The following is a 13136-nucleotide window of genomic DNA, read 5'->3' on the forward strand; positions in this document are numbered from 1 at the left end:
AAATTTACATACATTTAATCGTCTACCATTTTTTATTTACAAAATTGTATTAAAAGTTTTCTTAACGATACCTAAAACTGTTTTTTACAACCCTATAGTGAGTTACATTTATAGGTATATTATTATTGTGTTAGGTATTAGTTTAACAAGCAATTATGACAATAAAAAAAGTTCACTAAAAATGTACAAGAACAGTTGATTTAACTGAACAAACATGATTTTTTAAATTAAATTTATATTTAACAAATTATTATAAATTATAATATACCTATAATTAATAATGAGGGATTATCATGTGCAAATTATTTAAATTACTATTAAAACTAAAAGTGTTATTATTTATTATTATGTTATTGAAAAAAAACATTTAAATTATATTTATTAAGTTTTATTGAAATATTAATATTACAACTAGTGATGGGCAACGATATCGATATCGTAACACATTCGACACCGGTATCGTTCTATAATTGTTAATATATCGTGATATAAAATTTAATAACTTTTTTATAAATACATTTTATTTTAGATTCTAAGCTTTAGTAAATTGTATTGTGTGTGCTGTGTAATTAACAATAACTAATAACTAATAAGTAATAATATTTGTCAGCTGAAAAGTTTGTACACGTGTCCCTGGGAAATGTGAATAATTATATTATTTTGGTGCACCAATAATAGTAATAGATATAAAATATTAAATTTTATTAATAAATTTATAAAAATATAATTCGATAATATATCGCGATACAATATCGGGAAAATCGGAACGATATCGATATTGACCCACAATATTATATTGTTTCCCAACACTTATTACTAGGGAACGGACTTTATTGTAATAAAAAAATCAAAATATGTACATAAATATGTACTTAATTTTATTAAAATATGTAAAAAAAAAATAAAAATATGTATATCGAAAAAATGTATTAGTAGGTACTAAAAATTACAAAAAAAAAATATTTTATACATAAAAGTATTACAAACGATGTAGGTATATAAAACTATTATTCCGGAACAAAGCAGTGAGAAACAACATATTGTTGAAGGTTTGAAAATGAAAAATTTCTACGGTTTGGTCGGAGAATACTCTTGTATTGACTAAAAGACCGTTCTACGTCAACAGATGTGATAGGGGCGTAATTCATGTTCACTATATCAGAAGGAGTGAATTCAATGTCGAGAGATCCTTGTTGATTTTTACCAATTAAAATATCTCTGATGATTTTAATAGTTTGAAATCCAGAATTTTTTTCAATGATATTTGCAAATTTGTTTTTGACTATTTCTCCCATGTGTCCTTGACTTTTTTCTAATTTATCTGCAGATTTTTCTACAATGCTAATGCTTTCTATCAAAGACATGTTTTTAGTTTCCAATTGTTTAATTGTCTGAATCAAAAAACAAAAATTTGCAGAAATGTATGTCAAGTTGTTTTTTAAATTGATATCTTGCATCAGTGAATTGGCTTTTTCAATAGCTGCGGCCGATTCAGTATCGAAATTTGAAATAACATTTTTTATTTTGTCAAAATGATCGCAATAGTATTGGACGGCTTCAAGCCACGTACCCCATCTTGTTATAATAGGTTCAGGAGGTAAATTAAGATCTGGATACATTTCTTTAAATTTTGAAACACGACTTGGCGCTTTTAAGAATATTTTTTTAATGGTCGCTATTAATTGATCAACCTCGGAATAATTACATCTTATTGTTTCTGAGACACGATGAAAGCCATGTACTAAACATGTCAAATGAATCAGTTTAGGGAAAAATGCTGTCAAAATACTACCGGCTTTAACCATATAAGGTGCAGCATCGGTCAAAAATAAAAATACGTTTTCATATTTTACACCATTTGGCCATAATAAGTTCATAGAATCATTAAATAATTTAGCAATAGTTTTATTATTGCATTTTTCTAATTGCACACAATTTAAAAGAAATGATTTAGTAGGCTCAGAACATAGTTTGCCGATGATTACATTACCAACATACCTGCCCACTGCATCTGTTGATTCATCAATTGAAACCCATATTGGTCCATCTTGAATACACTGTCTAATTGATTGTAATGTTTCCTCGTAAATTATATTAACATAATTCTTTCGGATGGTGCTTTCATCTGGAATTTGTTGTCCGGTATATTTCTTTAAAAAATCAGTAAATTCTCGATTTTTTAGTTTGAAAATAGGAATATCCGCGCGAATCAACATACGACACAAATCCGTATTAAAAGCTGACAAATTATTGGAAGACGTAGATGGCTCTGAATTCAAGAAATTTTGTTGACATTTTTTTTTACGATCTCTATTTTGTTGGTGCTTAGATGTAGATATATGTTGAGTAACTGAAAAACGCTGATTTATTGATACTGCCTTTTCACAGCATGAACAGAATAAGATTTCTCCATCACTTTTAAATGTCTCGTTAGGAAACTCTTTTAAATAAAAATTCGCTTTTGATTTCGATTTCACAACTTTTGGCATTTTAAAATTATAAACTAGACGTCGACTAGTACACGAAATTACGTTTTAAATGTGTAGAAACTACGAATGATACTAAAGACGATTGTCGAGTACCTACATACTCGACAGTGTAGATACCATTTCCTTATTTTATATTTATATCGTCAGGCATTAACAAGAGGTACTGAACAGTTCTAATCTATATAGTGGCATGCCACGTGCCGGAAATAAGTACGTAAATGCCATTTAGATAACGATAATATTTGGTGGTCGTCAAAAATTACTAATCTTGTTAATTTAGACGAAACAGATAATGTTTAAAGTCGTCAAAAACTGAAAATCACTAAAATAAGTACTAAAATATGTATTTATTTACCAAATATGTAAAAATATGTATTTATACCAAAATATGTAAAAATATGTAAAATAAAATTGGGCTTATTTTAATAAGAATGATCTGAATCGTGCATATTTTTTATCAGATTAAAAATATCTCATTCCAATAAAAATATGTATTTACAATAAAATCCGTTCCCTACTTATTACAATTCCAACCATAATTGAAATAATTTAACATGTTATTTATTGTACTTATTATTGTTACATGAAATTTCTTTTTTTAAATTTCAAGTTTTAACTTTGATTAATAATATAAGGAACCTATTTAGATAGGTATTTTTTTTTTAGAATCATTGATGTTACTATAAATCGTACATTGTCAATTTAATATTCTGTCATCAGCAGTAATATATTTTGACATTTAAAAATCATACATCAGTCAAGCTGATATTAAATTGTTTAGTCAGTTTTGTGATATTTAATATTTTGATATGTCATTATTTATCAAGTGTAAAAAATAATGTGATCAATAATACTTTTACTTACTGGTAAGGACTAAGGATCATAATTAGTAATGTAATCTAAAGTATTGAACGAGAATGAGATATATTAATTAGATAATAGCTACATTTTAGATATGTATTGTTTGTATTGAAAAATGTTATTTATTTAATTTATTTAGCCTAGGTTTATAACTAAAATTGTATTAAATAGTATACTTCTATAGTAAATAAAATAAGTTGCAAAAATATATTCAAAATACATAAAATAGAAATTAAGATTTTAATAGGTGGGAATCTATACAATAAAATTATATGAAAATTTCCTTGTATTTGTAGTTTGTACTACAGAAATCAGACACAGAATATGTTTATAGATAAACATATTATCCACTAGGTTCCTATTTGTATGCAGTTAATATTTATTTAATTTACCTATTTATATTTCATATATCAGTACAAAGCCCTTTTGGTTAATAACAATCAGCATAAAATCAATTAGCAAATAAACAATCATATTATATGATCAACAGTTATCAAGTATTAAAAAGAACAAAAATTATTTAAAAGTATAAAAAAAATTATAATAATAATATTACTCGTACATGAAAATAAGAAATAGAAGAAAAACGTAAATTTGACAAAATACCATTCTTAAATTTTATTGCTATTATTAAATCTACAATTTATTTTTTAAAACCTGGAAAAATACTAGATATTATGAATTAATACGATATTTTTACAGGCATATTTATTACTATAAGAATATTCGAAGTATATTTTGTTGTCTTCATTTTAATTTTTATAATATGTTTGAAATTAAAAAATAAATTAGTGATTTTAAGTATCGTATATAGGGAACGGATTTAAATGCTCTAAAAAAAAAAACAAAAATGCCTTAAAAAATACGATTTAATGCACTCGTACCAATTTTTTTTTTAAACGCACTATAAAAATGCTCTTAAATTATTTTTAACATTGAAAAAATTTGTTTAATTATATACATTTTTATTTTCGGTATTAATTATTTGCATCATTTTCATCATCTTCTATAGCTATCCTATCATCTTTTTACTCTGTAAAATTATTTCCATAAGATGAATACACAATTTAGATAGATACATTCGTTATACTTTTACCTTGTATTTCATAATAGCACTGTATAACCAGGTACTGCTTAATTTTTATCGAATTTTATCCATTCCTATGTAAACATGACTTACAGACATAAAAAAATGTCAAAAAATGCAAAATAAAAGTTATATTTTTTAATTCCTTGATGTATGAAATTAATTTTGTGCTTGGAAAGTAATGTTTTTATTGTCAGAAAAAAATGCGATTTACATTAAATCCGCTCCCTAATCATATGCTATGAACAGCACCGTGCTAATTGTCTTTGGCACCCAAGGACAACCGTATTTGATGTCCCTTATACACATTTTGGTATAATTTCCAAACTTAAAATTGTATGTGCATATAAAGCTGTACCAACACCACTTGCTATATGGTCGGGAATATCTCCTTTATCGGGGTACGAACTTCTTACATTTTTCATGTCATAATTATAGTGGCGTTTGCGTAGCAAAAGTATGGCGCAATATTTTGCTTTGAAAGTAGTATTTTCGTTCTACCTTCCAAATGACATTTTTTTTCATTATATAATTTGAAATGTGTATGATTTTGCTTATTTATAAAACACTGCGTTAAATTATGAAAATAGCACGAGAAATATTCCAAATCATTAAAAAAAAAAATTATGCCGGGAGAAATATTTTACAGCCTGCACTAAACTCTATACTGTAATATTTTTAACTTAAACTTTATAACTATAAGTCTGAAAAAAACCCCGTTCAATTTGAGTGGATGAAAGTTTTCTTTTTTCGTATAGATATAGAAATCCGACAATCTTACAAAGCTTGAAAGTTTTTCCTGTGAAATCATTTTTGTTAATATAATACGCCGTATCCTTAAATAGGTATCGGTCGGTAGATTAGTGGTAAATATAAAATTAATTTTCAAATTATATAGAACTGTTGAAAATCGATACCGAGTCCCTCAATACAAGAAAAATGACGCGTAGGCCAAAATTAATCTCGTTCTATTCAAAAATCGTACACAAAATATAAAATCGTGTTTATAAATTTATTTTTAAAACAGTAGTTAGTTTTTACACGTATCGTCTGCAGTGCATCTGAACTCCGGAGTTTCGACCGCGACACTCAAATGGCTAGTTCTCGTCGTTTATAATATTTTGTCGCAAAACTTTTGTGACGCTACAAATATTTCATCAGTGATCCCGCGATGGCACGTGAATAAAATTACATATTTAAATGCAGTTTATCAACAGTATAATCCGTAAGCGAATGCCGATTTGACGGCATTGAGGAATCGATTCACGATTTGAAAAAATAAAAAATTAAAACGGCGGGACTTGACTGTTTGGTACCTAAACTTTGTACAATATTATCATCGTGCGTATGTTAGTACGCGCGATGCGGGCGCATCACGGCGTCACATCATCTAGCGGGTGCACCGGTCGAAAGTGTCGCGCCTGCGGTTGTTGCGGGACGACGAGCTGCACGCGGGCGCGGCCGACCTGGCCCTCGACTGGCGGTCGCGCGGCGCGCCAATGACGAACGAATCGTTGAGGCCGAACGGCAGGGAATGGTGGTCGGCCGACGTGTTGCGCGATCTGCAGCTGCCGAAGTCGCACGGCGGACTCGGGATGCCCATCGCTTGCGAACCCAACGAGCTGCGGTTGTGGATCGTCATGCGCCACCCTTCGGGCGTCGTGTTCGCCGCCGACTCGTCGATGCGCACGTACTGCTGTCCGGGCAGGGCCACTGCACGCGGCGCCACCATGTCGTAGTTGAGATGATTGTCGAGGAAGTCGTTGATGTCACCGTCCGTGTCGTGGAGCCCGCTGCACGACGACTGCCTGTTGTGCGGCGGCTGTCGCACCGGCGACAGGTCTTCGAACCCGCTCAGCTGGATGGTGCCGGTCATCGAAAACGGTAAGGTCAGGTTGCGCGCCCCCGAACCGCAACTGGACGCTCGCGCCGGCGGCTCACTGCAAGCGGTGCTCCGCCGGTCGTTTTGGAGCGCGGCGCACGGTTGCGACACGTCGTAAGTGGCCCGCCGGTCGTTTTGGAGCGCGGCGCACGGTTGCGACACGTCGTAAGTGGCCCGCCGGTCGTTTTGGAGCGCGGCGCACGGCTGCGACACGTCGTAAGTGGCCCGCCGGTCGTTTCGGAGCGCTGCGCACGGCTGCGACACGTCGTAAGTGGCCCGCCGATCGTTTTGGGGCTCCGGCTCCACGTCAAAATCACACCGCCGGGCGTTTTGATCACCGCACGGTGGCGGCTGCACATCGTAAGTGTTGCGCCTGTTCAGAGGAATCTGCGCCGCCGGCGGTCCCGATCGGCTGGGCGTGTGGAACCTGGAACTATCGATCGAGTCGGCCGTCCGGTCCTGTCTCCTGGACGGTTCGGCGCTGCACGGGCACGGGACCGGCACCCTGGCGCGCACTGGCTGGGCGGATTGCATGACGCCTTGGTCCTGGTACACCGGACTAGAAGCGGCCGTTCGGCCGGCGGCTTCGCCATCGCACGACGCACGTCCGACGTCCGACGGTCGTGGGTTGGCGCGGCCACAGCTCGGGCCGGCGTCGCAACAGTTATCGCTTCCGGCGCTGCACCGAGCGTAATGACTATAGCACCGCGTAATCGAGTGGTGGTGACTTTCGACGCGGTCGGACAGACGCGGTTCTTTGCCGAACATTTCGGCGATCAGACGAGAACCTAAGACGATCCCGGAATACAGTTTTATCATCACGACAGATCGATCGTTCAATTTCGCTTGGACTTTCTTTTCATCGATCGACATTTCCTTGTTTTGTGTCATGTAAATGGAATTGTTATTTTAATTTGAGGTGTGTAATTTACCTATAGTGTGTAATTAGTATACCGTGTACTTCGTATTTAAGTGTTGTAATTTTAAAGTGAATAGCGTTTTGCCTTGTTGTCGGGAATATCAAACTAATACACTTTGTACGTGTGAATCAATATACTGTTTATGTTTTTAGCCAATATAGGTAACGTTATTATATGTAACATCAAAATAATAATACAGCTTTCAACAACGATTCTGTAAAAAAGATGTACGCGTATAGTGTTCACATTTAGGTTAGGTATCTACATCAATAACAATAATTTATTAATGTACGAACTTAAAATAATGTAATTGTTAATTAATAACTATATATTTATGTATTTAATTGACAAGTGTTGATTGGGGATTATCTAATGGGTGCAAAAGGTTCGCGCACTCTTTAACTTTGTACCTTTAAAAATCTCAACACATTTGTGAACAAAAAAATAAAGGAGTAGTCCTCTTTAACACACGCACCACGGAAAAAATAGAAAATATTGTATTATACATTTTTTTTTTTTATAATACTATATTTGAAATTACTACACTAGTTGGGTCTCAGTTATTCACAGGTACTACATAGTTGGGTCCTGCTTTTTTTAAAGTAAATATACAAAACAAACGAAAAATATTAAATATGTTGACAATCACGAACTTACGTCATTTTTTTTGAATTCTCATACTCTAATTATATTCCAAACGCGTCTGTAAGAATATTATAACTATTCACTAAATAAATTATTATTATTTAAAGTTCGGTTTCATGCAACCCAGCATTAGCTATTACACTTTTTTTGGTATTTTCTTGGATAAAATATATCAGCACTCAATTATTGTCTAAGAAAACTTGATACAATCTGATTTCTACTTTTATTCGATAGCATTAGAATTAGTAAAGCTATAGCTAAAATGCCATATTGATAAAAACAATTAATCTTTCTTGTATATATATTGAAAGATGACTTGGTTTATTGCTAATAAAACGATAGTATATTATTACATTACATTGTATTAAAAGAAAAATTGATAGAATATATGACAAAATTAATGAAAAAAAAATGCAGGATTATATATAAAAACAATATTTTATTTTATTTGTATTTTTATATTTGATTTATAAAAAAAATAGGGGCCTAACTAGTATAGTTGTGTAGTAGGTACCTATAAAAAACGGTACCAAACAGAGATAAACAACTTTTATTTTCAATAAAGCGAGCTGCTTACAATGTAAGTAGCCAGTAGACACAGCATACTTAATCAATACATTAGAAAAAAATAAAATTTATGATATTTGTTAACAATGTAAAATAGTATATAATAATAATAATGGCTTATATCGGTCTTAAATTTAACAATTAATTAATTAAATACAATTCATATATAATAAAACCAAAAGAGAATAACTTATTTTACTGTGAATAATAATTTATTATGTATAAGCAATTTTTAATTCGAGACCCAACTAGAATGCAACCAAAATGATGGCTGTAAAAACGATCTCTGCCACTAAAGAGAAAGTTAGTTCTCCAGAAGCGCAGAAGACAGTGGCGTAAACAGGGTGCTGCAAATGCAGCACATGCACCACCACATCTAAAATGTGATGGTGCAAAGGTATATTTTTGCACCACCAGAAAATCGTTGAAATATATAATAATATATAAACAGATACAAAATTGTAAATTTCGTGCATGTTATAGACATTATCAATTAAATTATTATTCTATCTAGTATCTATATTCTAAAATAGTAAAATCAAAAATATGGCAATAATTCAGTACCTGACAAATTAGAATCAAAAATAGAATATATAAAACAAAATTACATTCAAAAAGGTTTTCCATTATTTACAGAGACATTAAAAATATTCCTAACAATACATACTAATACAGCAGGTTGCGAAAGATCTTTTTCTTGTCTAAAGAGGTTAAAAACTTACCTTAGAACGACTATGGGGCAAGAAAGGCTATGTAGTAGTTTAGCTACTTTACAGATCGAAAAAAAGAATAATATTAATTTGAACCGAGTAATTAATGAATTCGATTCGGAAACTGTGGAAAGAGGACGTAATCTCAACTTAAAATAAATAAAAAAAACATTTTTAACTATTTTTTTTTTTAATATTATAATAATAAAGGTTTCACTGCTAAAATAATTCAAAATATATTTATTATTTAAAGAAATATATTATGGGAAAATATATAGTTTATAGGGAAGGATTTTACTTAGAAACTTGGATTATTGGTGTGTTGGAAATTACTTATAGGTTGAGAATATGCCTCTGCACCACCAGAAATTGGACCCAATTTACGCCACTGGCAGAAGCCTTTGATAAAGGCTACTATAATACAAAATCTTAAATATTACGTTATATACTGTATTGAGCCCAAATTGGACGTATATTATCAATACATAAAATAAATAAATAAAAAGCTATCATACACTGTCAAATCGTTATGACCGTGTGTCCGTGTCATCTTTTTCTACGGTTTATGCTCATCAATCAACTTTGTAACATAATATTATTGTCCTCTCAAGTCTCAATACTAAATTTTGCGAGCGACAACTAGACTTATTTTAATAAAATATAATCAATGAGAATTTTTATTTCGATTCGCGGTATTTAAGTGCGCAATTTAACTAAGCTCTAATCTATGGGGTGTTGAAAAAAAAATTATTCAAAAATATTTTTCGAGGGGATCGCGAAATACAATGCAACTTGGTGCACAGTTACTACTGCAAACCAATATTTAAAATAAATGTTTTCTACGTTAATTTTGAAGTTTTTCAATCTTTTTTTAAATTATAATTAAGTTATTAATGTAATTATTAAATAATAATATCGTAATATAATTAATTGATTTACATATTAATAAGATAAATTAATTTAAAACAGTAAAAACGTGTTACATCATAGTTAATGCTTATTATTTTTTGCACTATTTTTAATTTTAATGTGGGCCGCCACTGCAATAACAAATATGGTAAACGGTCACTTTGTACTGTCCATTGTTTAAAATGCAGAACGCGGACACTTTGTACGGTCTGGTAAAAAGGTACATTGCAGAACGCGGACACTTTGTACGGTCGGGTAAAAAGGTACTTTGAAGAACGCGGACACTTTGTACTATTATATACATAAAGTTTATATTATAAATATAAGTTTTATACATAAGTAGTAACTAATAATTATGTATAGTGTTAATTGTTAAAATTGTTATTATTTTTATTTTTATTAGCTAATATTCTAAAAATGTGTAATAGTAAAAACTATTACTAAACTATTTTCATATTATACTACCTTTTGATTTATTTATACTGTACACATTTTTACATGTAGTTTGAATGATATTATTGATTATTTGTTTATTTAGATTATTTTTATTATTATTATTATTATACAAATACAATCAATATTTTATAACAATTTTATTTTTATATTTTCTATTTTAATAATTAACACTATACATAATTATTAGTTACTACTTATGTATAAAACTTATATTTATAATATATACTTTATGTATTTAATAGTACAAAGTGTCCGCGTTTTGCAAAGTACCTTTTTACCAGACCGTACAAAGTGTCCGCGTTTCGAACTTTTAATGCCTAACCGTACAAAGTGACCTAGGATCAACAAATATTTATAGTGTAGGTAATAGGTACCTATTTTATATGAAAATAAAAATAACTAATGATGATTTTTGACAATTGGACCGATTAATGGCTAGTTGTACACATGCAGGCCCCCACAAGGGGGGATGATGAACCTTGAGTATAGGGACCCGGCTATTTTAAGAGCTCGTGTGCCCGTTTATATTTATTTGTAATTTTTGAAATTTTAGTAGAAATACATATTTTATATTAAATAATATTGTATAATAATATTTTATGAAATATATATATATACATATATGTATATTATTATTAATGTCGATATGCTTATGAATCTTGATGTTTTATAATTTACTAGCTGACCCGACAGATGTTGTCCTGTCTTGTTAAGACATTATTTATTGTCATGTTATTTATTGTTAATAAATATTGAATTCGAATTGGTATAATTAAAAAACAAATATTATTCTGAAAATTGTTATATATAATATATATAGATGGTAAATTGCATTTTTGGAAATTTTATAATATGTTAAATTAGTTTGAATGCGATTTTGTTTGCAGTGCTCTACGCACACGCGCTCACGTTAATACAATAATACGTTATATCAAGGGCACCGCCTTGCAAAAAATGAAAGGCATCATCTTTTGCTCAAAAGGAGATCTTTTACAGGAAAAAATCTTACAGTGGTATAATTTCACTATTTTTTTTCTTGTTAAAACTAAGAAGATATTCTTTAGGGCGCATTGGACTTTGATTCTTATTATTTTTATCAAGATTTATAGGTATCTTGATTTGAAAAATTTCGAAATTCGAGTGATCTCGTTGAGTTCGAGATAAAGGAGATAAGGTATGTTTTTGAGAAAAAATAGTTGGGTCACGCACAAGGTTCTTAATATTACATACAATGTAATATATCGTGTGTCCCAGAAAACAGAGTAAACTTTATCACTCATTAGTTATACCCAGTAAATATTTTTCAATTCTGTTTACGGGACGTTAAACTAGACTAGTGGATCATATATTCCTATGACTTTCAATTGTTTCAACTCGCGTAGTTTGCGCATGTTAAACATAATTTAATTTTTTTTAAATGGCTACCCATATTTTAAAAATCATTTTCGAATTGATCAATTTTTTCAAGCAATTTTAATCCATAAACATGTATTTTAAACCCGAAATTGTCGAAGTTGTTTACTATCTATGAATTATTATTTTATTTTATTTTTACACATTATGAAATTATAGAAATTACACAATTTATTAAAAAAAAAAGAAACAAATATTTTCAGAAAATAAAATTCTAAATTTTTTTTTTTTTTAACAACATACATTTTTTTTATACATAGTACATAATTTATTATTCAAATAATAAATGAATAATGTATCAAATGGCGTTAAGAACAAAAAAATACGTAAACTAAAAAAAAAAATTAATGTAATACATTTTTTTAAAGTTATGCTTAGCGCTAACTTGGTCAATGTTGGGTTTAGAATTCATGTTGACAAATCAAAATTACTTGAAAAAATTGATTAATTTGAAAATGATATTCGTAATAAGTGTCACCTTTTAAAAAAAAATAAAGTTTTGTTACGCATTCGCAAAATACGTGAGTTGAATTTTGCAACTCGTAGAAATTTATAGGATTCGGTAAAATATAACAGTTTGATTTAAAGGTTGGATGACGTAAAATACAGTAAAGCACAAAAAAAATTATTTTTATTTATAGGTGATTTATCATTAGATGAATTTTAAAGAAAAATAACATTATTTATATTATTTTGACCAATCTAGGACAAATGGACGTAGCTGCTTGGACGTGGACGTTGGGACAATTAGACGTCAAAAAATATATATATACAAATCAGTAAATAAAATTAACAAGTCATTTATATATTTTTTAATAAGTCAAAAATTAATATAAAATATTTAAATATACCTATACAAATTATTCAGTATATTAAATATTAAATTTAAAAATATATCTAAAACAAATATTTTATTATAATAGGTACGCCAACAATTAAAATGCAATATCAAAAAAGGTTGTTTATATTAAGTACGTAAAAATGTATACGAAAAAAATTATTTATTGTTTAAAATATCTAAAATGTGTATGAATGTTAAACAAAGTTATTTATATTAATTATATTATTTATCTTATGTAATAATATTAAAAATTTTATTTTAATGAAGCGAAATATTTTGAGCGATTCCGCGTAAAAATGATATATTAGTTCTAGTGTCATACCTTTGATCAATTTTTAGATTAGATTAATATGTTT

The 13136-nt window shown here is 30.2% G+C and overlaps 1 protein-coding gene across 1 annotated transcript; it reads right to left on the reverse strand.

The window, feature by feature from the left end:
- Positions 1-5764: 5764 nt before the first annotated feature.
- LOC132925215 (uncharacterized) lies at positions 5765-7192 on the reverse strand. The gene has a single exon (XM_060989627.1). The coding sequence runs from the start codon at positions 7190-7192 to the stop codon at positions 5828-5830; it is 1365 nt and encodes a 454-aa protein (XP_060845610.1). The 3' UTR covers positions 5765-5827.
- Between the last annotated feature and the right edge of the window lie 5944 nt (positions 7193-13136).

This window comes from Rhopalosiphum padi, chromosome 3 (genome assembly GCF_020882245.1).
Source record: "Rhopalosiphum padi isolate XX-2018 chromosome 3, ASM2088224v1, whole genome shotgun sequence".
In the NCBI taxonomy this organism is placed as follows: domain Eukaryota; kingdom Metazoa; phylum Arthropoda; class Insecta; order Hemiptera; family Aphididae; genus Rhopalosiphum; species Rhopalosiphum padi.

Bases quoted from the DNA above. Each gene is read 5' to 3' on its own strand.
- LOC132925215 (XM_060989627.1), bottom strand. From the start codon at position 7,192: ATGTCGATCGATGAAAAGAAAGTCCAAGCGAAATTGAACGATCGATCT.